Below are 27,072 nucleotides of genomic sequence, written 5' to 3'. Positions count from 1 at the left end.
CTTAGCCAATGACATAGTAATGCCTCAAAATGTGCACATTTCCCCAGTTTCTGTACATTGCTGTTTTAGGGGACATACAGAAGGCCATACCTCTATACTCTAAGAGCAATATTTGAGCTCCCCCTAAATGTGCAGTATCTCTATGCGCCACTGTCAAACCTAACCAGAGTAGTGATGTATTTAATCCAGACAAATTCACTTCCTTCAATATTCTCAGTTTTGCTAGTTTCTGTTTTAGATCTGTCTCCCACCCTCAGCACCTTGGATGTTTCCACACTCACAGAGCCTCTCAATTACCTGACATGAGAGGCCCCTCCACACACTTGCATTTGAAGAAGCTGAAGTCATCGACCAGCCTGATGTTGCACTGCCTAACCTGTAAAATGCACCCTGTAAGGTATTTTGTGCTACACCAGCCCAAGACTTGGCTGTTCGGGCGCCTCCTAAGGAGTCATGAGAGTTTTCTCCCACCCTGCTTTCTCTGTTGGCCACAAGCCCCTCTTCCATTTTACCCTACAGTTTTTAATACACTCTGGCGCATTATTCTTCAAGGTTTTATAACCCATGAGATTGGATTTACTCTTGTCTTCCTCACCAGCATCCTAACTTCCAATGTGAAGTATGTAACAGAGCCTTCTTCAGGGCCTTGCAAATTTGCAGCGGCAGCACCTCCATTTGAGCGGAGGAGCGTCATCCCACAATCTCCAGAGCTGAAAAAAAAAATGGTTACAAAGTTTATTTATTACCATTTAATTTTTGAGCAACCCGTCCCAAACTGTCAGGATGGAGCGGGGCCAGTGCTACCAAATGGCAGCATCAGGCAGCTGTGTGCTTTAAAATGCGCATGTCTCTGTGGCTGGGCCAGCCAGACAGCCATGTGCATTTTAAAATTCTCTAAACTAGCTGTCTTCGACAGCTGGGTTAGAGGTAGCGCAGGCCTCCAGTGCTCTTATGAGCGCTGGTAGAGCTTGCTCTATCCAATCCTGGTGCTGCTCTCATGCTGTGAGAGCAGCACCAGGATTGGGACGAGCAGTTTCCTGCATTGGGAGCTTCCTGGAAGACATCGAGGCAGGAGGACGTCGTGCTGCAAAGGTAAGTGAATTTATTTATTTATTATTTGTGCCCCCATCCTCCCCTACGCTTAACCACTCTCGGTACAAGCCAGCTGCCACTGCTGCAAATATTTGTAAAATTATGTCCAATCCTGCTAAAAAAGTTTCTGCCATCTGTGGTCCAATAGGTCACCGTACTTTCAAATGCCAGTTGGATCCCATAATTTGAAACGGTTTAATCTTATGCACTTTTCCGAGGGCAGTGCCAAGGCACTCAAGCAAGATCAATGTTGCTTCCAAGTCAATAGCACTACTTCAGAGACCTCAGGCAATGTATCCAAATTTTTAACACGTATAAGAGATGCAGGCATGTTTTCTCTGCCATGCATTCCTAACCAGTCAGATGGAGGACTCTCTGGGCAGCTTGAACACCAATTAATTCACTGGTACTTATGATGAGGACCAAAAGTCATTGTGGATACATAGAAATAAAAAATGCGTCCCTCAAATAATACCTAGTGACAATCAGCACTGGGTTGGTATAGGTAGGACCATGGATTTCTTTGGTTAGCTAATAACTTTGGTGATGTTTGATGAAAATTCACAAATCGTTCCCGAACAAAAGGTTTCATCCACCTCAGCTCCTTCCTGAAACGTTTTGTGGTGATCCATCAAGCAGGGGCCAAGAAAAAGAGGGAGGGGGGTACCAAAAAAAAAACATATATAGGGGCAGAGTAGGGATACTCCAACCTCCTTGGCCTAGTAGTGGGGGGATGCAGAGGGACCCCCTCTCAAGCCCCAAATTTTATTTTTAATGTTACCGCAGACCAAATTCAATCTTTCCCAGGGTGAGCCAGGTACCATGGGCTTGCCACATCATTAATACAAAGGTGTGGGCGGGTGTGAGGGCCCCCTCTTTGAGCCATTTAATGGCTCCAGGGACCCCATACCCCAGGGCCTGAGTAAATCCTTTGTTTTTTAGAGGGGGGCATGTACCCCTCCTCCCTGAGGCATTTATTGTCCCAGAGAACCTCATCCCCTGTGGCCTCAGTAAATCCTTTTTTTTTTTAGGGACGCCTCTCCCTGAGCGATTTCATGGCCCTGGGGCCACCATCTCTTTGTGGATGATAGCGATGCCACTTCTGGGTTTGTTGGTGCGGTCAGTGTTTCATCCTGTAGTTGTTGGGCGTTGTGATGGTGATGTTGGGGGCCGAAGAGGAGTTGAGCTATGTCCCTGTGATGAAGGTCACATCAGGGGCGAGGATGGGGAAGGTGTCCTAAACTTCAGTGGCATGTTTGCAGAGTGATCTGGTGTTGATCATGAGGCATCGGAGTGGTTCCGGGGTGGTGTCGGCTGGCAGGATGGGAGTGTCTCGGGTTTCTGCGAGGGCGGGTGGTCCTAAATGTTATGACAGTGATATATGCTTTGGCATGTTTCTAATGACATTTCTTGAAACTGGTGATGTAATGGATACAATTTGAACCCCCTTTTTTCAAAATGTTTTGCATCATGGTTTCTTGAAACGTAATGCACCATTTGAACCTATTTTTTTTTTAACTTTGATACAACCCTTAGACATTCCTCTTTCACTTTGGCAAGCTTGTTGTACTCACTTTCTCCTTTAAATCAGATGTCAGCTTTTGGTCCTACCACTTTAGGATCCAACAGCTGACATTGCTGTTTTGGTGAGGGACAACCAGTTTTCTGGATGCCCCTGGCTTGGGATCCCTTGGCTCACTGTGCTGGAGCCTCTTCTCTCAGTATATCTTATGGGTACCACTGGTATCCCTTGTGCCTGTTTAACAGCTAACTGTTACTGGTCTTCTAGAGTGGGACTGGTCCATTACCCATTGCTCAAGTACCCCTGGAGGGACTCCTGCCCCTTTGGGTTCTGCCAGATCAGACAAGTTTCCAAGGGCCAGATCTTCTTCAGGCACCAGGCCTTCCCCTTGAGGGTTGGGCTTTTTTTGGGCTTGCATACCTTTGGAGGCTTGGCTGTCAGCCTTCCCGCCCCTCCTCTTGGCTTTAGGAACCTGGTACAATGTTTCAGAGTTCAGGATCTCCTGGCTCTCTCAGGGACTTCTGTGTTCTGATTGTGACACGAATCCATTCAGAGAGGCCCAGCACGGCCCCCTGGGTCCTCCTTTCTACTTCAGCCCAAGAAGAAGTCTCTAAGTCAGTGCCCAAAAAACACTTCACTGGGATGGCAGAGGACACACCTATCTTCTTTGGGATAGTAACTACTCCCCACCCAAAGTCAGCCACAGCCATAGGGTGTGATTTGTGATGTCATCAGTGTTGACAATCTCGTGTGCCTCCTCAGGTAGGATCTGGTCTGGGGAAACCATTTTAACCATGACAATGGTTATAATGGCACCTGTATCCCTCAGAGTCTTCACCTCTACCCCATTGATTTCTGCCACTGCCACTACTTCTCCATGCTTGGAGGTGAGTGGGCCAAAGGCTCAACGTTCTCCCCACCCAGGGACACTAAGGCGGATTCTGTGTACCCTTTGGGATCTATAAAGACGATTTCCCATCCAATCTCTACAGTAGCCAACCCTTTGGACTGGTCTTTTTAGGGACATTTGTTGTTACTGACTCATGGGCTATATTGCCCAGCTCCCTGTGGCTAGACCACAATGAGTCCAACAGATGCTGGTGCAACTTTCTCAACAATATGTTAAAATGTACTCCTTAACCAATAGATCGTAGAGCCCTTAAATGTATCCACTTTGTTGCCTTTAATCCATCCATCCAGTGCCATAACTGAGTTGCAAGTCTTAAACAGAGAAAGAAGTGTAAAGCATTTCAACAGCACCAGAACAATTGAAGAATAAATCGACATGACACTCGAGAAATCCGACACCAATTTATAAAAATTGATCCAGTGATATAGATTTTACAAGCAATAATAATTTAAAGCAATTCCACTCAACCGTGAAAAAGCCTCTGCAAATTCAACGGATTAGACACTTCTCAAAGAACACTTGAGTACGTGTCAATGCGGTCGATTAGAAGTACTTGGGGCGACCAACTCTAGTAAGGAGCTAGTCAGTGAGACCAGCAAGTTCCTCAAGAATAGTTACCTTCCGGGAAGAAGCCATACTGCAGCAGTTCCAGACACTTTATCTGCATAGCAATGGATTCCTATGGAGTGGTTCTGGTGCAAGGGATGAAGGATTCTGAAGATTCTCTAAGGATGCTGTGGATGCGGTGGGGACGACAGAGGTCTACCTGGAGGGATTCTTTGGTTAAAGCAGATCGTGAGGTGGGGGTCATGTTACAGGATCGACGTCCCATGTATTCCCCTTTGGTCTGGCAAAAGTCCAGTTGCACTGGACTACCAGTTGCCCATTGTCTTGGTCACAGGCCAACCCCTCCTGAGTTGATAACGCACCTTATAATGGCCCCAGCAACTCTCTGACGGCACTCCTGGGTTCAGCAAGCTTGGGTGCAACTCTTTGCATCGTGTTTTGCTCCTCTGTGCTGCACAAGGGCAGTAGTAGCATCTTGAAGACTTTGAGCTACCAACTTGCCTAAGCAGGCTTCTTCAGCTGCTATGTCCCTCTGCAGCGAACAGGAAGCCAGTAAACTGTCCCCTGGCGTTCTCTTGGCTTGACTGGGCTCTGGCGACAGCTTCTCATTGGGCAGGACACAACAGGCACAGCCCCTCTCTTCGCGAATCACCAAGTCCCTTAGTGCAGCAGGGCGGTTCTTCTTAGGTCCTTCTTCCAAGTTAGATGACATCTGAGATATGGATGCCAGGAAATGCCCTCAGGGCAGGATGCAGTTGGTAGCAAATGGGTTACTAGGTTCTTTTTCACCAGTTGATCTCTTCCTTTGGAGTGTGGCATCTGCATATTCCAGGATGCACCATTCTGCTGACTCCCAAGTTGGCGTGACCTCTCTTTCGGTGTTCAGAACTCACTAGCCCACCTCTGGGGTGTGGCTAACTCAGGGTTTTACGCCCCTGGGGAACCCGGTTTTGCAACTGCTTTCCCCTCTCTGCTCCCCGTGCTAGCCTGTCTACCTCAACAATAGAGCAGCCTTCCCCCTGGTGTTACACATCTGCCTTTCAAAGGCAGCTTCACCCTTGAAACCTGTCTTTTGGGGCTAACACCCAAGTGGCTTCCTGCAGAAGGGAGATGAAACCTCCCTGGCCTGTAATCCTGCATTATTCTCCTTCCTGAGAATCGTTGGCATGTCTCTCCAGGAGGGCAGAAAGTTACCTCGTGGAACAGGCTCCATGTGTGCACAGTAAGGCACAAGTGTTTTAAGGGATACAAAGTGGACATCTTGGTATTTACTTTGACTAGACTTTATTTTACAGTTCAAATCGCCCATCTCTTAGCAAACTGTGTTTTCTATACCTGGATGCTTCTGAAACCTCCCTTCCCCTTGAAAAAACACAACATTAAATAGGCAGGCAGAGCAAAGTTTCATTTGCCTACTCGTGTTGGTTTGGTACATTTTCTTAAAGCTGTTTTCAAGTTAAGTGAAAAAATACCTTGTAAGATATTACTGCTTTTCTCCTAGCAGCCATCCCTGGAACTCACATTCCCTCTAGACACTCGGAAAGACTGGAGAGAGTTATTTCCGCTCCTTGCAGCTTTAATCCAAATTCAAAATCGAGCTTAATAAGCATGGCTTTGTGTGTGTTTGTGTGTGTGTTGGGGGGGGATTTGCCCATACAGCTGCTTCCTTCTGCAACTTAATATTCTCCAGCCCTTGTACACGGGCCAGGGTATGCTGTGTTGCTCTCCATCCCAGAACAAAGAATTCCACCTGGCCTTGCGTACTGCCATGCCCAAGGGTGGCAGGAAAGGGGGCCCTATTGTCCCTTCAGTTCTCCAAACACCTTGAACAGCCCTCACCCCACATGGCCAATCAATACTTTACCCTAGAGCTTGAAAAAAGCTTTACAATGACAGATCTTGCTCCTAGTGGGTAGCCACAATTTTAATGTCATAACTGATTGATTTATTGATTAGCATTCCTGGTCCCCTACACCTTCAATAAAATGCCAGTGAAGAACGACAGGAGTAGGCAACAGTTGCCCTTATGTCCCAATCCTCCTTCCCCATCATCGTTTTCATGGCAAGGAGGACCAGGTCACCAGACTAATGCCCCTTAACTCTGTTCTCACTTAGAAAAAGGATACCTGGCAAGTTATTAATTTTCCACCCCTTTTTTCCCTGTGTTCTTTTGAGAGACTAGGAGGGCCAGTTTGTACTTGAGGCAGAAATCTAGTTGGTGTTTTAGGCTGTGACACATTACTTCCATGACTTACACCCCCAGAAGCTTCAATGTGGCTCAAGGCCATGGTGTGCGTATTCTGCCTATGGGTTTTCTGTCTCCTACTTCTGACTTCAGTTCCTGGAGGTCTCTATTTTGGTTTGGCGTAGCACTTTATTGGTTGTTGTCATTCACTGCGTTCTTAGAACAAATATCTGTGGGCAGTCTGTACATTTAAAATGTACAACAATTATTTCCTGTGAGCTGATACGGCAGGCTGCTGGTGATTGGCTTGCATCCTTCATTCTATGTTATGTTAGTTGTCTTTGTAAAGTGCACTATCACCCGCAAGGGTATCCTGGCTCTGAGCAGGTGTGTGCCCAGCCCTGCCTATGGTAGGTTGGTTAATTGAAAAGCCAGGTCCTCAGCTTCTTGCAGAATTCAAGAAGCGAGGATGAGACTAATGTGGAATAGGTCATTCCATGCTTTAGGAGCGATGTAGGAAAATGCCTGTCCACCTGTTCTGTGTATGTGTGGGATATGGGCGAGTATGAGTAATATGGAGCAGAGGTGTCTGGGTGGTTGGTGGAAGTAGATGCGACTGTTGAAGTATGTGGGGTCTGAGTTGTCTAGTGCCTTGAACGTGTGAAGAAAGGGGCAGCTTGGGCTTGTGGAGCAGGTAGTCTGGCTGTGGCATTGGGTAAATAAGAGGATCAGGGTTGCACTGGCAGTGCCAGAAGGGCTGGTCTGACAGGTCAGAATGTGGGCTGTGTTTTTTTGTCCATTTGTGGGCCTGTTATATAGACAGGTAAGCCAGGTTTTACTTTTTTTTTTTTCTTTCCAAAACCTTTATTGCTCCTTTTAGTCTTACACAGCTTCTGGCCTGCAACCCAGCGGGCCGGCCGCTATACCATTGCCACAATAGTCTAATTATTGGAAGAGTCCGTACATTTGTTGCTGTTTTCAGGGTTTGGTTATTTCGCACTACAGTAAAGGCGCATCAATCACAAGTAGTGTACAATTTGGATAGTTTTTTTTTTCCCCAACAATAAACAACGTAAAAATCAACAAAGAAATCACAGGTAGGTCGCCACGTGCTGAAGTGAATCCGCATACATCGTGCCGTGCTAAGTTTCTGACAAATTAATCTGCACTTAGGTCTGCAAGGTCTTACATAGTGTTTATTACTAAGGATAGGTGTACATGGAAATTCCTACTGGGTACCTGCCCTATTTGTCCCTCTGTGTCCACCCTCCCGACTTCCACGGTCTCCTTCAGTTCTTACCCCTACCTCCACTCAACCCCTCCCTAGGGTCGCTAATCGTCCTCCCCTTCCTCATCAGATGATATTGGTTCGTCTTCTGGTAAGGGTTCACAAATGTCACCCCGGTATGTGTTCCACGGGGTCCAGATCTTGTTCCATTTTCTCGAGCAGGCTCTGCTAGCGTACACCTCCCTTTCCGTGATCATTACCCTGTCCATGTTCTCACACCATTGTGTTCTCGTCGGCACCTCTGTTGCCCCCCATTTCTGTGCTATGTCCCTTTTAGCTATGACCATGCCCAAGGTGACCCATTGCTGGCCATGTCTGGACAAATCGTTGGGTTCCCACACATTAAGTATGCATTTTCGTGGCTCAGGGACCAGGGAGGTCCCCATAGTCTGTGATATTGTGCGCAATATACGTCTCCAGTATTCTTGAATGCGTGGGCAGTCCCATATCGTGGGGAAGAATGTCCCTTCCTCCCCACACCCTCGGAGACAGAATGGGTGTTGAGCGCGGTGTATGAGGTGTAGTGTCGTTCTAGTATAATATACTCTATGTAGAATTTTGAGCTGTACGAGCCGGAACTTAGCTGAGATGCCTACTTCTTTGGGAGATGCCACTGCTTCATTCCACTCGTTTTCGTCCATAGCTGCTACGTCTCCCTCCCACTTTTCCTTAAGTTTGCCCATGGGATCTGGCAAATTATTGATTAACTTACGGTATGTGAGCGAGGTTGCTCGCTCTGACATAAAGTCCGTAAGGAGGCGGTCTTCAAGCGGGAAGGCCTCTGGTACCTCAGTCTCTGGGGGGATGGCTTTAAGCAGCGCGTGCCAAATCTGGGTGTATCGGAACGCCTCCCGTGGTCCCAGCTCATATTGTTCTCTCAGCCGTGCAAATGGAATCACCGTGCCCCGTTCCCACAAGTTTCCCACTGTGGACAGGCCTATCTCATCCCATTGGGAGAAGCCCTTGCTATTTCGTAGGTTCCCCAGAGCCCGGGAGTCCCACAGGGAAGTAAGTTTGGTTATTCTCCCTTTCCAACCTAGTGACTTCAGCGCCATGTGCCATATCGCTGCTGTGAGTCTTGTGGGTCCCACCAGTTTGCGTACCACTCGTTGGTCGTACAAGGGGGCCAATAGGGTACTTGCTCCTAATTGTGTCCTGTCTGCTCTGAATGCTGGGTCGTTTTGGGGGGGCGTGGATCCACTGATTTATGTTTTTCAGCTGCGCTGCCCAGTAATACAATTTCAGGGATGGCAGTGCAATCCCTCCGTCATACCACCCCTTGTGCAGTTTGGCCTGCGCAATGCGAGCCGGGCGGTTACTCCACAGGAGACCCGCCACCAACGCTGACACCTTCCTGAAGTATCCTGGTTCCACCGGGTACGGCGTATTCTCCAGGATGTATAAGAAACGGGGCAGTGACATCATTTTGTACAGTGCTGCCTTACCCAGCATCGTTAGGGGCAGTCCGGCCCAAAACCCAACGTCCTGTTTAAGCCGTTCTATGGGTGGCTTCAGATTTTTCTATGCAAATTCTACTGGATCCTTGGTGACATGTATGCCCAGGTATTTAAAGGATGAACCGGCTTCGTTCAAGGGGCAATGTGCACTCAGTGTCGGGATCGGGCCCTTCAGAACATATAGTTCCGACTTGTTCCAATTCAGCGTGTATCCAGAGACTTTCCCGTGCTCATCACACAGTGTCAGAAGCGCTGGAATGCTATGTTCCGGGTCTGTGAGGTAAACTAGCATTTCGTCTGCGTATAGGGAGACGCGGTCCTCCCATTCCTCAGCCCAGGAAATCCCTCTAAGCAGTGGGGTAGACCGTATCAGGTGTGCTAACGGTTCTAGGGCGATTGCGAAAAGCAGTGGTGACAGGGGGCAACCCTGTCGAGTGCCTCTTCCCAAGGGAAATGTGTGCGAGATATGGCCATTCGCTACCACCTGCGCCATCGGTCTGGCGTACAGCAGTCTGACCCATGCTATGAAGTTGGGTCCAAACCCTAAGTGTGCCAGGACCTCAAACAGGTAATTCCATTCGACCAGATCGAATGCCATTTTTGCATCGAGGGCCAGTATAACCGCTGGTTCGGGAATCGAATCCGCTCTTGCCAACACTCCGTGTACTCTTCGCAAATTCAGTGCCGTGTTTCTGTGCGGCATGAACCTGGACTGGTCGGGATGTATGAGGTCTGGTAGGTGTGTCATTAATCGGGTAGCCAGGAGTTTGGCTAGTATTTTAACTTCTGCATTGAGCAGGGATATGGGGCGGTAGGAATTGCAATCTTCCGGTGGTTTCCCAGGTTTAGGTATCGCAATGATGGTCGCTACTCTTTGGTCTGGTGGGAGTTCGCCCTTTGATAAGCAATCCTTATACATGGCAAGTAGGTGTTTACTGAGCCTCTCCGATGTGGCCTGATACCACTCTATCGGGATGCCATTTGGGCCAATCGCCTTACCGGGTTTTATCGCTCGTATTGCTATTTGGATTTCTTCCGTGGTTATATCTGCCTCCAGTTCCGCTAATGCCTCCGGCTGCAGCGTCGGTGTGTGGATAGGTTCTAGTGCCGCCCTGGCCATTTCTACTGTCACCTCCCTGTCAGATGTGTAAACACCCTCAAAGTGGTCGGCGAGTATTTCTACGATTCGCTCCGGGCTTGTATGCATTGTACCCCTCCTGTCTTCTACTTGTTGGATACCTCTAGAGCTCCCCCCCTTTTTGTCTAACCAAGCCAACATCCTGCCCGCTTTATCTCCTATATCATAAATCCTGTTCTTTGTTTCTGTTATTTGCCCCCTCACTTGGTGCCTCAAATATTCCGTATACGAGTGTTGTTGGAGGTGCAGTACATGGGCCGTGTCCGGTTTGGGGTGTGTTTCGTGTCTTACTGTTGCTTCTTGCAGCCCTAGCTCTATTTCAGCAAACTCGAGCGCGTTTTCCCTTCTATAGCCTGTAAGTGTGGTTATTGCTTGCCCCCTTAACACTGTCTTGTATGCTTCCCACAGGGTCGCTGCCGCCTGCACTGACTCTAGATTCTCTTCAAAGTAATGCATCGTCGCCTTCTTGAGTGCTTTCCTGACCTTGGGCACCTTGAGGTATGCCACCTGTATGGGGTAAAGCCGTTTGCGTGTTTTCTCCTGGGTGGAGAGTGTTAAAATATTCGGGGAGTGGTCGGATATGCCTCTGGGTTGAATGTCTATGGTGTCTATGTGTTGTATGCATTCTCCCAGTGCCAGGAAGTAATCTATCCTCGATAAACTATTGTGAACAGCAGAGTAGAAAGTGTATTGTCTCATGTTAGGGTGGGCATGCCGCCACATATCAACTAGACCCATAGCGGTCAAGAAACGTTGGAAGCATGAGGGACCCTCGGTCGAACCTGTGGCTGGGAACCTGTCAAGTATACTGTCTACAGTGGTATTGAAATCCCCCCCAAGTATGATATCGCCCTCTGGAAGGGTCAGGAGAAACTCACCCAGTGCCGGAAGCATGACCGAAGGAAGTGCCAGGGGGATATATACCGAGACCACATTAATAAGTCTTCCTTCCCACTGTCCCTGTAGGGCCGCGAAGCAACCCTGCTCATCAATCTTCGTACTCATTGGTATAAACTGCGAGGATTTCTTAAGTAAAATACCAGTCCCTCGAGAGCCTGATGTGAACTCTGAATGCGCCATCATTTTATAGCCTCTTCTATCAAGCGCCTTGGAAGTCCCACCCTGTAAATGAGTTTCTTGAAGGTGTGCTAGAGCCGGCCCCTGTCTTTTCAGTGCAGTAAGTACTAGCCCACGTTTGACCTTATCTCCCAGTCCCCTTACGTTCCATGTTAGTATGCGAAGGGGTGCTCCCTGAGATCTAGGCGCACCCTCTTCCCGACTACGTTGTGAGCAATCTGCCATAGTTCGCCGTGTAGATGCTCATGTATCCAGTGTGTCTTGCGGCCTCGGTGTCCCGCCCCTCCCTACCAAGAAAGCAACGCGGGTACCAGCCAGCACAACCCGACCCATCGTGTAGATCTCTAAAAAACTCAACTAACTTCCCCTCTCCCTTCCCAATCTGAACATGGTGAAATGTGTATCCTGTTTCAGTTTGCGGTTTGCATTGAACATTTAAACAACCCCCCCACTCCTCCCCCTTCCCTGCCTCCCTGCCAAACGGGCCTAGAACTGCACGTTTCCCCAACTCAGCAGAGTGCTTTACCCAACCCAGAAACATTACTTGCTTGCTTGGGTGAAGTGTCCTCCGGAGTAGACAGGCCCCCTGCCCTCTCCGGTCTCCCCTGGGTCAGTGTCCAAGTCGGGTCTCACCCAAGAAGCCTTTTCAGTGTTCATTCAACTTGGTGCCGGGCGACTATTCATCCACATCTTCCAGTGTGTTGGTGTTGTCCGCCGTGTGAGAGTGCATCGATCCAATTCCACCCGATGCCTGAAACCTCGGTTGGCTGTCTCCGCGTTGGCTCTGGTGTGTTCTGTGCGGGCGGCGGGGTAGTCCTACTTGTCGCCATCCATCCAACCATTCGCGCGCTGACTCTGGTGTGTCGAAAAACCAAACCTTACTGTCCGCGACCACTCGCAACCGAGCTGGGAACAGCATAGAGTACGACAGTTCCTTGGCTCTCAGTTCCCTCTTGATATAAAGGAAGGTCCTCCTCCGGCGCGACACCTCCGCAGTATAGTCCGGGAAAAAGGCTAGCGTAGAGTTTTGAACCTGTAGCGGCGTGGCCACCCTTGCAGCCTGTAGGATCGCATCCCGGTCACGAAAGTTAAAGAGTCTCGCCAGTATTGGTCTAGGGGGGGCTCCAGGCTTGGGCTTTCCCCCCGGAACTCTATGCGCCCTTTCAACTGAGAAAAATTGCGATAAACCCTTGGGTTTGAGCTGTGTCTTGATCAGGTCTTCCACGTATAGATCCATGGCTCTGGTTCCTTCCGATTCCGGAACCCCAATAATTCTTACGTTGTTGCGCCTGGAGCACCCCTCCTGATCGTCCAGCTTCTCTTTCAGTGTCTTATTCTCCGCCGCCACTCGCTCCATTGCTAATTGTAGGTCTGATACATCTTCAACCAGAGATTTGGTGACCACCTCGACCTGTTTTACTCTTTCGCCCATTTTTTGAAAGTCCGCCCTAAGGAGTGAGACTTCAGTGGCCGTGGACCCCACTGTTGCCTGTACTTGCGCCAGCGCCTTCATCACGTCTTCAAGTGTTGCTTTCTGTGTTCCATCGGTCTCTGGTGTCTTCCCCGTCGATGTGCGCGGTTCTGCCTGGGATTGCGCCTGTCTGTCATACGCAAATTTCTCCAGTTTAGACTGCGACATGGCGTGTTTCGGGCCTCTGCCAGCCATAGTTCTTTCCGGTATTCTTGTTATCCACCTTTTCTGTGGCAAATGATCCCAGGAGGGGGTTGTCCGTACCTAACAGGTTAAAGGTGTGTCCCAGTGGCGTTGCTCACCCACTTCCACTACTTGATGAATGGGCAGTCAGTCCCGATGTACAGAGCAGCTTTGCCTGACCCTCCTCGTTCCACCGCGCCCTCGGTCGCTGCCTTCCGCTGTGATCGTGTTGTCCGGTGATGCTTTGCCAGACAACAACTTCAGTGCCTGAGTGATGTTGAAGCAATGTCTCCCCCTGGCCACTGGGCGAGTCTATGGGCCTTTATGTCGGTTTTAGGGCTCCCCGCCTGTGCATCCGTTTTTCTCTGGCCCACGCACCCACTGCTGCTGCACCCCAGCTCTCCTCTCTCTCCCCAGCCGTGTGTAAGGGCAAAGTTTGCTTCCTAGTAAAGTACGTCGCTTTTTCAAATTGGCGCGAAATTTCTGTGTGCAGCGGCGAGTGCTGTGAGTTGCGTGTGTGCAGTCCCCTTTATTCCGGGGGGGGGTCAGACAGCGAGCCGTCATGCAGGGGCCCTTCCCGAACGGGCACTCCGTCCTACCCCGTCGTTATTGCGCACTGCTGGGGGGACTTATCTCTGTGCGTCGATGTCTTTTTTTCGCCGACGCCGCTCGTTGACTTCTCCCTTCTGTGGCCGAGTGGGAACACAGTCACTCGGGGGGGCCAGGGGAGCGCTCCGGTTATTGGTTTCGAAGTGTCACTGGGGGGGTGTTCCGGGTAGCGCGCCCTTCCGGTCGCCCTCTTCCGTATTGCACTCACTTCCGCCCGGCTTCCAATCCTACCGGAGCCCGGTGTTGCAGGATCGACGCAGGCCGTCTGACGACGGAGGTCATAAGTCTGCCTCCCGGCATCCGATTTCGCCGTCTTTCCTCTGGGTGATTCCCGCTCAGTCCTGGAGCCGGGTTCCTCCGTTCAGAGGTTGAATTAGTCCGGATTAATGTGCGGATTTTAGTGGGGACACTGCCTCACTCACGGAGCCTTACAGCTATGCGACCGCCATGTTCGGCCGCTAAGCCACGCCCCCAGGTTTTACTTTTGAGTTCACTGATATTACCACAAACAATGCCTGCAGCAAGCTTAAATGTAGCATATAGCAGCCACGGCCTGTGGAGGTAAGAGCAGTGGGACCAGGTTTGGTGGAGGATGCGACGGATGACCACGAGGGAATAGTAATAAAATAATAAATTTTCCCTCGTCGTCGTCTGTCGAAATCCCCCCCACCTCGCTGCACCGCTCTTACCTGCACAGGCTGCGGCTGGCAAGTAGTCTTTCAAACCTTGCAAAACACCTATACTACGTGTCTTTACAATTTAAAAATTGGCCCTATTTTTAGAATATGGGAGACTTTTTTGAGCAGTCTTTTTCGCAAATGAGGCTATTTTTATATTTTCGCCTGGGCCTATTTTCAACCCCAGTCCGACCTTTACAATGATTGAAAATGCTGTCAATACAGACATAACCCTGATCTGGAGATATTGAATTACATTTTCTTGTCCAGCTAACACAAGCAAACAGATTAGACTCTCAGCCCTCTGATTATTGAGCAGGCAAGGACGCCTGGTCACAGAGAGTTAACGTTATTTGCCTAGGATTGTATGATTTAATAAAGAAGGAGGATAGGATTACAATAAAGTCCTCCTGATTCCAAAGTCTGCAGTTTAGCCTCTAGGCCACAACTCCCCATGTTCAAGATGCTGCAAGGGTTTAGGAAGGTACAAGCATCTCAGATTCAGGCGTAATGTCTGCCGTGCCTGTTCATCTACAGTGGTGCTTTGTGCAATCAGGAATCAATCAATCAATCATGGTATTTGTAAAGCGCGCTACCCACCCGTGAGGGTCTCAAGGCGCTGAGAGGGAGGGATGGGGGGCGGGGGTAATTTTGCTACTGCTCGAAGAGCCAGGTCTTGAGGAGTCTTCTGAAAGCGAGTAGGTCTTTGGTCTGCCGTAGGTGGGTAGGTAGGGTGTTCCAGGTCTTGGTGGCGAGGTAGGAGAAGGATCTGCCGCCGGTGGTTGTTCGTTGGATGTGGGGAACGGCGGCAAGGGCGAGGCTGGTGCAGCGGAGCTGGCGGGTGGGGGTGTGGAAGCTGAGTCTGCTGTTCAGGTAGGCTGGTCCGGTGTTGTGGAGTGCTTTGTGTGCGTGGGTGAGGAGTTTGAAGGTGATCCTCCTATCGACGGGGAGCCAGTGTAGGTTTGTCAGGTGGGGGGTGATGTGGCTGCGGCGGGGGACGTTGACGATCAGTCGGGCGGAGGCATTTTTGATGCGATGTAGTCGTCATAGGTGTTTGCCTGGGATTCCGGCAAAGAGTGCGTTGCCGTATTCCACCCTGCTGCTGACGAGGGCCTGTGTCACCTTTCTTCTTGTTTCGGTCGGGATCCACTTGTAGATCCTGCGGAGCATGCGGAGGGTGTTGTAGCAGGAGGAGGAGACGGCGTTGACCTGTTTGGACATGGAGAGGGAGGAGTCGAGGATGAATCCTAGATTGCGTGCGTGGTTGGTGGGTGTCGGTGTTGTCCCGAGAGTGGTCGGCCACCAGGAGTCGTCCAAGGCCGAGGGGTTGGGTCCGAGGATGAGGACCTCCGTCTTGTCCGAGTTCAGTTTCAGCCGGCTGCTCCTCATCCAGTCGTCGATGGCCTTCATTTTGTCGCGGATGTTGGTTTTGGCAGTGCGTGGGTCCTTGGTGAGGGAGAGGATGAGCTCAGTGTCTTCGGCATAGGAGATGATGTTGAGGTTGTGGTGGCGGGCCACTTGTGCGAGGAGGGCCATGTAGATGTTGAACAGCGTTGGGCTGAGGGAGGAGCCCTAGGGACGCCCCAGATGATGTCGGTGGCCTTGGATCGGAAGGGAGGGAGGCGGACGCTCTGTGATCTGCCGGAGAGGAAGGATGTAGTCCAGTCGAGGGACTTCTCTTGGATACCGGCTTCTTGGAGGCATGTTTTTAGAGTGCGATGGCAGACCGTGCATCTGCCAACTAAAAAGGTATGTTGACATTCGTATTAGAAGACAAGAGGCAGCAAAGCCTGCAGTGACACTCGATAAATAGGTACCTGTAACCCCTGAAGCCTTTGTTCCATCTTCTGTCACCTCAATCTCTGCCTTATGGATTGCTGTCGAAATGTAAATGTTGTCCTGATCTAGATATCAAGAAAAAAAGCAGAGCATTATTACTTTCTTTTATAACACTGGCATTTCATAGAGAAAACGTTCTTGCACATTCAAGGGCAACAATTAGAGTAGATAGTATTAAAAACATTTTTAAACCTGACCTATTACAACATTAAATTATTCTGGTTACTGTCTGAGAGATAGCAATTTTCCAGAATCCACCCAAGTTTTTTCTTCGGATTCTGGTACTAAAAGTCCTGAATTGTTAGGTATGGTGTGCAAAGTTTTTATCATGCGATTTTCATATTGTAGTTAGGGATGTAAAACCTTTATATTAACCGATTTTCAATTTATAGTTTGGGATATGCAAAGTTTTTACTGCGCAATTTTCAAAATTATAGTTAGGATTAAAAAAAATTGATATTACTCGATTTCAAATTTATAGTTTGGGATATGAAAAGTGTTTATTACTTGATTTTGAATTAAAGATGTAAAAACGTTATATTTGGCGATTTTTTGTTGCAATTAGGGATCTGCAAAGTTTTATTACGCGATTTCCAATGTATAACTCAGGATGTGCAAAGTGTTTTATGAAGCAAGACTAGTATTGGGCAGCTCTAAATTATCGACCTATTTCCATTTCAGATTGGCTGGAAGAGTGGCTGTTCACCTAGGTGTCTACATTGTGTCTCCAATCATTCTGCAAAAACAACATTCACAAACACAGACTTTATAGTGAAGTTAAACCTTCAGTTTTGTACCGAACAGCAACAACATAGCCACGTGACTTAGAATTATTACCGAGAGCAGATATGACATGATAGAGCTTACCTGAAATTCCTTTGAAGTCTGCTTTTCGGGGGTCAAACAGGTCTGTGATCCCCAATGTAGGTAAAACCATTTTCAGGCTGAAGTTACTTTGGATTCTAAATCTAAACGTAAGGAAACAATTCTCATGCATGACTATGGTAACAATATTTGTATGTACAACACATGCTTTAATGGATGCTAATTCACGTCAAATCATAATATCACTTTAACAAGTCAATGGCCTTAAATGTAATTGAGCCTCTACTCACAGTGAAAGGGGAAAACCCAGAGCATTGGAAGAGAAGGTAACATCGGGTCCAAGCGTTATATTTCAGGAAAATTGTTGTCATTTGTGCAAACAGTGTCGAAACTTGTAAAGGCAGCTACAGAATGCTTGCACTTTCTTTCGTTTTTCTGATGTGACTATGGCATACAGACAGACACATACGCGCACGCTGGCACGCACACACGTTGGGGGAGTTTGAAAGCAGATGTAATAAAACCTGAGATGATCAGCACAATATGGACTCAGATGACCAACTGTTATTGATGGATACAATAAATATATATATATATATATATATATATATATATATATATATATATATATATATATATATATATATATATATATATATATATATCTCTCTCTCAAAAACTCCGATCTCCTTGCTCTGCTTGTTTCCTCAGATGCCAGGTAAGAAAGGACACGGACCACCAAATTCGGATGCTGGTTTCTTTATTTCAGTGCTGCCGCCATAACGTTTCTGCTTCGAAAGGCCTTGATCACACGACAAGGATTCCGATCTCATGAACACTCGAGGTACTCCAGGCAAAGAAACGGATACGGACCCAAACTTTGTGCAGGTGAGATTTTTTATTCAGTGCTTCAAATCGCCATGACGCGTTTCGCGCTGGCCAGAGCGCTTGATCACATGACACAGGAGATCGCTAGGGTATTTGTTTAAATATACACATTGTCAATCACATGATTTAGTTTGCAAGTTGCATAGATATAGAAGAGTTACTATTCCTGGTAAAAACTACAAAATTTCATTATATGCAAGAATAAATAAACAACTTGTATAATATAAATAATTTGACCTTAGGCTAAAAGCATAATTGATTAAAAGCTGTTATGTGCAAAACCAACAATCCTAATAAATGTGTGCAAAGTAGTGCAAAATAGTGCAAAATAATTAAAGTTTGTTTTACTCATAGTAAATAGCAGCATTTAGGTTGTTTTGCATAATTTCTGTTTTTCTCTCCAGTTTTTCTGTTTTTTGCATTTTTTAAATTGTTTGGCGGGTTAGAGCAGAAAAACCAGAACGGTAGCATCGGAGCCCCGATGCTATACCGTTGTTTCTGTACCACATTCTCAGGTATAAAGTGCATGGTGCTTTCAGTTCATGGTGCTTTCAGTAAAAAGAGATATTGATCATATGTCGGTATGAATACCAAATAAATATCTGGTGGCAATCAAAATATATGTATGCTGTAGTATCGATTAACACTTCACGGATATTTTCATTGATCCGAGATGGATTTGAAGGAACTGTTTCATGCTCATATCATCATATGTCATAGTTACACAATAAATAATTCATAAATAGGCCATAGGATAAAAACCTTAAAAATGGTTAAATACTGGCTAAAAGTCATTATCATTGTAATTAACTCATATAAAAAGTGCATATAATTTTGTTCCATTGTAAACTATAAACTATAAGCTATAAATATATTTATGTTAAAAAACCCATTTTAAAAGACATATATTTCCAGAATTCCTATTGGTTGTTGTGTACCTGACCAATATGTGACCCCTATGGAATTGCAGATAATTTATTACTACTATTTACATGTTAGAATGTTTAAAGGCAAGTAAATAGATCCTCTGTAATGTTGAGACCTGACGGCTGTTTTGTGTTTAGTTCTAATAAATATCGGGTCTCAAGGCGGCGCAATTTCTCCTCTCTATTTCCGCCTCTTCTGCTTGCAGGGACACAGTCAATGACAAAGTACTTGAGCTCTCTACTTTTAGAGTCATGGTTGGCTTTAAAATGTCTTGCAACCGGATATGTATTGTCTTGATTATTTATTGCTCTAAGGTGTTGAACGATTTTTTGTGGACAGGGAGCTTAGTGCTCCCCACATAGAGCAAATTGCACGGGCAAGACAATACATTAACTGCATACTCAGTTTTGCATGTGAGTAGCCTGCTAATTTTATGTTCCTTTAAGTCAAAAGGTGAGAAGTAAGTAGTTCTATTCTCACTTTGTAAACAGGCTTTACACGATTTACAGTTGAAAAAGCCTGTGTGGGTTTGTAACCAGCTTGATGACTCAATGACTTCTGGACTAGTTTTTACGAGCTCATCTTTCATCGATTGTCCTCTGCTATAGGTTATCGAGGGTCTTTTAGGTAGTCCTGCACCTATTATTGGATCACTTAGGATTATGGGCCAATTCTTGTTAATGATAGATTCAATTTTCTTGTGTTGTGTACTGTATTGGACAATGATTCTAAACTCCTTGTTGGTTTCTATATTGTCAGTATTTGGAGTATTGATTTTATCTCCTACCACCAACATATCTGACCTATTTTTCTGCATGGATTTAGCAATAGCAGCATCAATTATTTTATCTGAGTAGCCCCTTTCTTTGAATCTTTCTTTACTCTCCTTCTGGACTATTTTGAGGTCATTTTCTCTGCTATGAATACGTTTCAACCTCAACATCTCTCCATATGGAATGCTGTTAACTAAATGTTTTACATGCGAACTGTTGGCATGGAGTGTAGAGTTCCCTGCCGTTGATTTGTGGTGGAGCCTTGTTTCAATTTTATTCTGTACAATAAAAACCTCTGTATCTAGAAAAGTAACTGCTGTAGAGCTAATATTGGCAGTGAAGTGCAAGTTAAGATTGTTGACATTGATATCCTGATCAAACTTCTCTGCTGACTCCATATTACCGTCCCATATTACAAATAAATCGTCTATGAAACGAAGCCAGGTCTTTACCTTGGAAGTTATTATTTCTGCGTGTTCCGTCATGAGGACCAGCTCCTCCCACCAGCCCATGTGAAGACATGCATAACTGGGGGAGAAGCTGGCCCCCGTGGCAACACCGCGTAATTGTCTATACAAGAGATTATTGAACATAAAAACATTGTTACTTAGGCAAAACTCCACCATTTCCAATAACATTTGTTTTTGTTTAGGCATGTTTCCCAAGGATTTTTCCAAATAAAAGTCAAGTGCTCTAAGGCCATCCGAGTGTACAATACTAGTGTATAACGAACTGACATCTGAAGCTATCAGTAGGTAGTTCTCTTCCCAGTTGATATCCTCTATTTTGTGCATGAAGTCACTGGTGTCACTTACATAAAATGGCAGAGTTTTTACATGACTTTGCAAAAAGAAATCAACGTACTGAGACGTATGTTCAAGACATCCCTTCCTTGCCGAGATGATAGGCTGGCCGGGTGGATTTTTGGCATCCTTGTGCAGTTTTGGTAAAAAGTATATTGTTGGTACTACAGGGAAGTTGTTTTTAAGGAATTTGTGCTCTTGTCCGGTGATAAGCCCTTCTGATCTCCAATTGGACAATTGTTTATTAAAATTGGAGTACATAGTTTTTAGTTCTGTTCCAGTGTATCTAGTGTAACAAGATTTATCGATCAGTTGATTATGAGCTTCCTTAGTATACATATCTCTATGCATTAAGACAATATTTCCCCCTTTGTCTGATGCTCGAATTATCACTTTGTTGTTTTTCTTCAATTTTGTTATCAAGGTGTTATATTCTGCTTTTTCTTTATTGTATTTTGTTTTACCTCTGTGGGTTTTGATGTTGAAATCCTTTAATTGATTGGTCACTTGATCATGAAAAAGGTCAATTGCGTCTTTCAACATGACCGGATTGAATGTTGATTTTGGTTGAAATCCAGTTAGTGGCTGATTCGCTTGGAATGTTGATTGGTCAATATCTACATTTGTTTGCCTTGCCTGACTTGTTGATACTCCAGTGTCACTCATGGACTCTGCATCCCTTAGCTCATGTATTTCATTGACAAGTGATTCAGTGGTTTGAGTATTTTCAGTGATATTTACATTTTCATTCATTCGCGATGGTGTTTGGTCCTTCATGTTTTTGTTTAGAGCATAGTATTTTTTCAATTTTAGCTTTCGCGTACTTTTGAAAATGTCCAGTCTAGTATTTACATAGTTGAAATTTCTTGTGGGGCAATAGGTGAGACCCAGACTCAAGATTTCTTTTTCTTCATTGCTGAGTTCCACATCGGACAGCTTTACAATGGTTTTGTTTGAACTTGGGGCAGCTATTATTTCCCCTTTCTCCATCCGCCTCTCCTTTTGCGCACATGTTCCGGTTTCGGTTTGCTTTCCGCCGTTGTCCCCATTTCCAGTTCTTGTTGTGCCATAGTTTGCCCTCTGTGTCCGAGGGCGGAGGGTTTGCCTTCTGTCCTCGCAAAAAAGGGCCAGCTCCTCATCCAGTGTACGTTTGGGTATTGCTTCCCGAGCTTGCCCTTCGCGTTCCGAGTCACTGTCAGGAATTGAACTCAATTCTGATTGCGAGGAGCCTGACGACATTGTATCTGTTCTCGCCCCTTTGGATTTTGCAATACTTGTTTGTTCTCAAAGCCTCATATTTTTTTGAAAAGGTAATTATCTGGCCCATTTCATAGTCCGTTTTGTCGTGAAAAAATGTATATGTTTTACGCTCTTTTATTTTGTCTTCTTCTTTTTGAAGCCTTGTCACCATTTCCGGACGTAATTTTTGTTTTTCATCTTCTTGGTTAATTGTTTCAATTTCTCCATTTATTTTTTCAATCTCTTCCAGTAGTGCAGTTCTATCGATGTCTGCATACTTGGTCAGGATTTGTATTAGGCGTTTGGAGGAGTCAAGATTGCATTCCGCCCATTCACGCATCATTAAAGGGTTAGGCGCCTCATAACTAGGTGCAAGGAGGATACATTGTCCACGGGGGACTCTTTCCACATCCAAGTACATTCTTAAGGAGCGTGATTCCCACCATTTACTTTGTTCAGCACAACTCTTTTTTTCCAATAGTTTGAATTTATCCTTCAGTGTGGTGTTTGTTTCTTTGTTTTTATCAGTGACATTGTTAACCTTATCTGGTTCTGCTCTCGCCCCTTTAAACATCAATATTGCTGCTGTTTCTCGTTCTTTAACTATGTCAGACGACATTGTTGCACTGCAATTACTCGTTTAATTTGTTTGCCTCAAAGCTCCGATCCGTTGCAGTCAGCTCTCGGAATTTCTTTATATATATATACACACACACACACACACACACACAAACATACACATATATATGCACACTTTAAAAAAAATATTTTTGTTTCATGTTCTTCCAAAAACCATCACAATATGCCACAATCATAATGATCACATCTATACCAACAATCCGTCCCAACACATAGATCAAGAACATTTCTATACAGTTTCTATTTATAAAGTATCAGTGGATATCAGATGCCTTTTCTGTACCTCTCCTGATACAGTGGGATCCGAAAGAACAATATCTGAAACATATTCAAATTTATAAACGAAAAACTCCCTCCCTACCCTCCCACCAGGGTCAGCCAGCTACACACCTCTCCTTATCTACATAGCATGAAATTTGTTAAGGGAATCAGTTGCGAAATCCTATCCATGTGCCCACTAGACAGGGATGAGCTGTGTACCTTCTCTGTCATCCAAACCGAGTTGAACTACCTGCGTCCTCCTAGTATTTCGTGCAGGGGAGGCCTCCCTCTCCACCTGTAATGGAACCTCTAGAATCATTACCTGCTAAGCTCTTACATCACCTTCTAATTTATCGTCCCCCCAGACTTGTCTCATGCGAACCACCTCCGCAGTCGACCACTCCACCAGGTCCCTGGCCCGATTTTTTAGTATAGGTGGATGTGCACTCATCCAACTAATCGCCACCCGGATCTTTGCCAACACTAATCCCAGCTGCAGGAAACATCTTGAAAGCTTCCTGCCTTTGGGCCGTGATATAAGTCCCAGGAGTACCTGCGTACTGGAGTGCTGAATCGACCACCCCGTAACTTGCTTCAACTGATCCAAGACCGCCCCCCACAAGGGGGACACGAATGGCATTTCCATGTCATGTGTAGGAACCTAGCATCATCATAACCACACTTCGGGCTTTAGAGGACCTGTCTGAATATATTTTATGTAATGTGTGCGGGGTCAAGTATGTTTGGCGTACAATGTTAAATTGAATAAGCTTAAATCGCAGGTTGGAGCTAATTTGTTTGACCTCTGTATGTACTCTTTTCCACTCTATCTCTGTCAAGGGTGTTTCAAGTATGTCATCCCACTTGCCCTGTGTTGGCAACGGACCTACAGCAAAGTCTTCACACAACGTCTTATATATATGGGACACCAGTCTGCGGCCCCCAACCATCGTGACTAGAGTCCTAAGAGTAACGATATGGGCGGCTCTTCGGGGAATGATGGCCAAACCTCTCGCGCAATTGCCGAAATCTTGGTGTACTGAAGGAATTGTCCATGTCCTAAGTTAAACGCCCATTCAGCCTCCTCTCTGGTGAGAAAACGCTGATCCAAATAGAAGTCTTCCATAGTGGCACAACCTCCCGCCGTTCACCGAGTGATAGGCATCTGTTCCAAAATGGTGCCACCGCCCAAAGCGGGGCCTCTGGGGCATACAGGGCCTTTTTCACTACTTTCCTTACCGCGTATTCCCATATAGTCGCCACCTGCCTAAGAAATATACACACACACATATATAAATTTTAAGAAAACACAGTTACAATTTGATTAAGAGTTTTTAAAGCTCATGCAGACATTGGTGGGTGGCCCGCAAGCCCCATCAGGTCGTCGAAGGAAACGGTCTCTGTCCCCCTGGCACAGTGCAGCCTAGCCCTGCCCCACTATGAGGTGCCTGCTTCTTGGCATAGATATCATTGCCTTTTAGCACAACCTTAGTTGCAGCAGCAGAAGACTTTGCCTAACTCGTGCCATGTCGTTTTAGCCCCGCTCTCAAACTTTTTTTTTAACACAAAACTCAGCCTGGAAATCAAAGCTACGCTCCACATGGCGGTCCTGGGCAGGAAAATCAAGTAAGGATTGCCTTGCCCCAAGACACAGCCGTCATTATGACATGGTGGCCTGGGGCAGGCACGGCGACAGGTCAAGTGTTTACTGCTGGCAAAGACAGGGGACTGCATCAGAGGAAACCCTAGGTGAGGGAACTTCCAATTTATGCCAGTCCATGTGATCCAACAATCTCTAAAGAAGCATCTTTGTCTTTGTTTCGAGTTTAGAACAATTCTACAAGTGCACTAACTACCTAAACAATTTATGACTCAGAAGAAATATCTATCTATCTATCTATCTATCTATCTATCTATCTATCTATCTATCTATCTATCTATCTATCTATCTATCTATCTAGGGAATTAAGTGGGTCGGGTCTCACCGGTGCAGAGCACCAGCAGAATTTTAAAGGGGGCCTCGAAACGGGTCTCTATCGGGCTCAGTTTTGTTCCCTGGCACAGGTGGTCTCTTTTTTCGGCCTGCAGTCACAGCAGGCACACCGATGTGCCGTGATTACACTGTTCACTTCTCACTAGTGGAGAAGTTATGGCATGACGTCATGCCAGGTGAGGTTGTAAGGGAAGGGAAATCCTTTAAAGAGAGTAATTTTCTCTCTGGATTTCCCTTCTCTTTTTGAAACTCAGGAGCAGCAACATTGTCCTGGTGTCACTAGGGATTTATGTGGAAACGTTTTCAATATTATATAAAAGCCATAGGGGCTTATTTATGAGCCCCAGCTCCACTTTTGCGCTGCCGGTGCCTCAATTTTTGTGACGCACTAACAGCGTAAAAAATGCGACATGTTGCGTCATATTTACAAAGTGACGCATCTAGGTAGATGCTTCACTTTGTAAACCCCTGCGCCACATTATACCTGTGCCAGGTATAATGTATGCAGGTTGGGCGTTCTGGCGCAAGTAAGCCAAGTAGAAGTGACGCAGTGAAATCTATGAGATTTTACTGCGTCATTTCTAGGACGCGAATGCGTCAATATCTTACGCCTGCCTCACAGCAGGCATAAGACTGACGCAGGCACCATTGAAATGGGACTTACCCAAGCGAAATGACCCATTGATGGAGTTGCATCACTTTTGTGGCACATTCCAGCAATGCGTCATTTTTGCGCCTACAGATACGTCAGAAATACTGACGTTTCTGTAACTCCTTGCGACATGATGCGGCATACTGTAAATATGATGCATCCAGCATGTTGCAAGGAGGGCGCAATGAAAAGTGCTGCATCGCTGTTTTCACGCAGCGATGCGTCACTTTTCATAAATGAGGTCCATAGTTGCTGCTTATTTATCTTATGCAACTAATAACCATTGACAAAGCCAATAGTCCTGACTTGTTGTAGGTATGATGTTACTTGTTGTATCATATATCTGGATGCAATGACAGAAACAGCAAAATACAAGTCGGTGACACACTATGCTAAGTGCAGATTTTTAGTTTACATGTTTTTAAGCCACGCCCTTAATTACAGTCGCAATGCCCCTTTGAGAGACCCCACAGTTTTTTCATCCCACTTAAAGCTAGCTATCTATCTATCTATCTATCTATCTATCTATCTATCTATCTATCTATCTATCTATCTATCTATCTATCTATCTATCTATCTATCTATCTATCCATCCATCCATCCATCCATCCATCCATCCATCCATCCATCCATCCATCCATCCATCCATCCATCTATCCATTGTCCTTGTTACTTAATGTAGATTAAAGCTTATAAAAATGTCATGAATTCCATGAAAAAGTGCAGTTAAATTTACAAAAAAACCCTGAAATTCCTGTTACAGTGACCTGCGCAAATTATAGCTCACGCCGCCATTTCTCATAAAGAAAGATCATACAGGCAGGATATGGTTGGTGCTCCATATCTGTAATCAGTTTCTACATATTTACCACTGAAGTCACTAACAACAAAGATGATCATGCAGATCTAACGTTAAAAAAAATGAAATCTTGAAAAAATGAAAGTCTTAAAATAGTTTCAGGATTTATGCTCAAAAGCTTTGATGAATATCAAACTATGTAATGCTCAAAGGGTTACTGAGCAGCGTATTAGTACATAATACCTCTCTGGTATGCCATTTTATTCCACCTTCACTCATACATTTGATTTTTTACTTGATCCCTTTCTCTATATTTTATTCTATTGATATTTGTGCACAGGTTTTATTTAAGTAGATTTACTAAACATGACATAGTGGAGAAGTGTGGCTCAATGGTTAGAGCGGCAAACCCAGATGCAGAGGTCTAGCCCGGGACCAGGGTTCAATTCCCCGCCTCGGCGGGTCTTGGGCTCAAAAATTCCACGGACCTGATAATTCTCGCCTCAGTGCCTATTCCAATCATGGAGTCCCACTCTGCAACTCTGGGCAATAGCTTGCTTAATCTCCACAACGGCCCCCACAACGCTAAGGATGCCTGGCCTCTACCTTGGGGGTGCCCAGGAGTGGACGCCTCACAGGGAAAGCCAGGATGGGTTCCACAGCGGTATTTGTACAAGCGCCTTGAGACCCTTGCGGGTGAGTAGTGCGCTATACAAGTATCAATTTACATTTACATATTATATGCTTAGCATATACAAATAATCTGCAAACATGCCCACAACGAGTACACATGACAAATCTACCTCGGAAGGAAAATGTCCATCTTCATCCTCCTCATGCCATTGGTCCACTGGGCAATGGTTCTGGCGGTGAGGTGAGATTCTATGTGGCAGAGAGGTGTCATTCGGTCGCTAGGAAGCACCACGAACATGCTGACCTTATTCCCAATGTACGGCAGCTCAGTCACTGTAAATCGGTACTGGGAAGGTGTTTGAAATAGACCTAAAGAAAAATTGATACAATCATGCATCAGCAGGTGTTTTATGTATTTTGTCTGCTTGAATGATTGGTCATTCTTCATAGTCAAGTCAATATTGAGAGAATACAGATACCTGATGGTCTGTGGTCCATATTAAAGAGAAATCCGAGATCAAAGCCACCAAGAAACAGTTCACCCTATCGATGGGCAATCTAAAATGGCCATGGTTTAGATACAGAACAGCAATGGTCCAAACTCACCTAGAGAAATCAGAGATCA

At 45.9% G+C, this 27,072-nt stretch overlaps 1 protein-coding gene across 1 annotated transcript in view; it reads right to left on the bottom strand.

Annotated features, from left to right (window-relative positions):
• Positions 1-27,072, bottom strand: part of SERPINE3 (serpin family E member 3) — a 75,046-nt gene that overhangs the window by 15,149 nt on the left and 32,825 nt on the right. Inside the window, exons 4-6 of the mRNA XM_086933444.1 lie at positions 26,618-26,816; positions 16,883-16,983; positions 15,994-16,080 (exon numbers count right to left, since the gene is read on the bottom strand). Of these exons, the coding sequence (XP_086789570.1) occupies positions 15,994-16,080; positions 16,883-16,983; positions 26,618-26,816 (387 nt within the window). The remainder of the gene's footprint in view (positions 1-15,993; positions 16,081-16,882; positions 16,984-26,617; positions 26,817-27,072) is intronic.

The sequence above is a fragment of the Lissotriton vulgaris genome, chromosome 8, assembly GCF_964263255.1.
Source record: "Lissotriton vulgaris chromosome 8, aLisVul1.2, whole genome shotgun sequence".
Lineage (NCBI taxonomy): Eukaryota > Metazoa > Chordata > Amphibia > Caudata > Salamandridae > Lissotriton > Lissotriton vulgaris.
This window is presented reverse-complemented; position numbering and strand designations above follow the sequence as displayed.